The 1,166-nt window shown below is 38.6% G+C and overlaps 1 protein-coding gene across 1 annotated transcript; it reads left to right on the top strand.

The window, feature by feature from the left end:
* The first annotated feature begins 203 nt into the window (after nt 1-203).
* On the top strand, nt 204-926 carry LOC110739161. The gene has a single exon (XM_021919625.1). It carries the CDS (start codon nt 204-206, stop codon nt 924-926), a length of 723 nt encoding a protein of 240 aa, XP_021775317.1.
* Nucleotides 927-1,166: the final 240 nt, after the last annotated feature.

The following is a 1,166-nucleotide window of genomic DNA, read 5'->3' as shown; positions in this document are numbered from 1 at the left end:
ATAATCAAGGTTATGGTCAAAATCAAAATAGGGGTACTTGGAACAATCAAGGGAGGGGCAATTTTCAAAATAATGCTCAAAGAAGTCCCCCACCCGGATTTTTTCCAAAGACTTAAGGTGAAAATTCCTATTCACAACATTCTTCACCTAGGACCAATTTTGAAGAAATAATTGAGAATCAAACCAAGTTGTTGAACACATACATGGTCGTTAGTGATAAAAAGTTCAATGAAATGATTACCTACAATAAAAAGCTTGAAAACAAAATTTCTCAACTTGCTAATGCTTTGAAAGATCATGCAAGCCATTCTTCTTTACCTTCCCAAGGTCTTGATCCCAAGAAACCCGTGAATGCTATTGTTACAAGGAGTGGTAAGGTTCTTGAGGAGAGATTGCCTAGGAAGGGTAAAGATAAGGAGATTCCTAAGGAAGCCTTGGTTGAGAATGAGGGGGATAGGGCATCATTGGATGAGGTTGTGGTTGAGACACCTAGAGAGGTGAGAGTAGAGAAAGAAATTGTGAAACCCAAACTCCCTTACCCACAAAAATTCATGAGACAAAAATTGGATGAACAATTTGGGAGATTCATTGATATGCTAAAACAACTTCATCTTTCTCTACCTTTTACCGATGTGATCAACCAAATGCCAAATTATGCCAAATTCCTCAAGGACATTTTGAGTGGGAAAATCACTTGTGAGGTTGTGGAGACTATCAACTTGACCGAAAATTGTAGTGCTATCATCATGAACAAAATGCCACCCAAATTGAAAGACCCCGGAAACTTCTCCATCCCTTGTGCCATTAACAAGATGCAAATTGATAATTCCTTATGTGACTTGGGAGCTAGTGTGAGCCTAATGCCATATTCGGTTTATCAAAGACTTGAACTAGGGGAACTCTTACCTTCTAACATTACCTTGTAATTAGCCGATAGGTCAATCAAGTTTCCAAAAGGTAAGATAGAAGATGTTCCATTGAGGGTTGGGAAGTTTGTGTTCCCGGTGGATTTTGTTGTGCTTAATATGGATGAAGATGCTACCATTCCAATCATTTTAGGTAGACCCTTTCTTGCTACCTCGGGTGCTATGATTAATGTAAGGAGTGCAAAGATTTCCCTTAAGGTTGGAGATGAGGTCATTGAATTTGATTTGAATGAAAGCATA

This window comes from Chenopodium quinoa, unplaced genomic scaffold (genome assembly GCF_001683475.1).
Source record: "Chenopodium quinoa cultivar QQ74 unplaced genomic scaffold, ASM168347v1, whole genome shotgun sequence".
NCBI classification, from domain to species: domain Eukaryota; kingdom Viridiplantae; phylum Streptophyta; class Magnoliopsida; order Caryophyllales; family Amaranthaceae; genus Chenopodium; species Chenopodium quinoa.
This window is presented reverse-complemented; position numbering and strand designations above follow the sequence as displayed.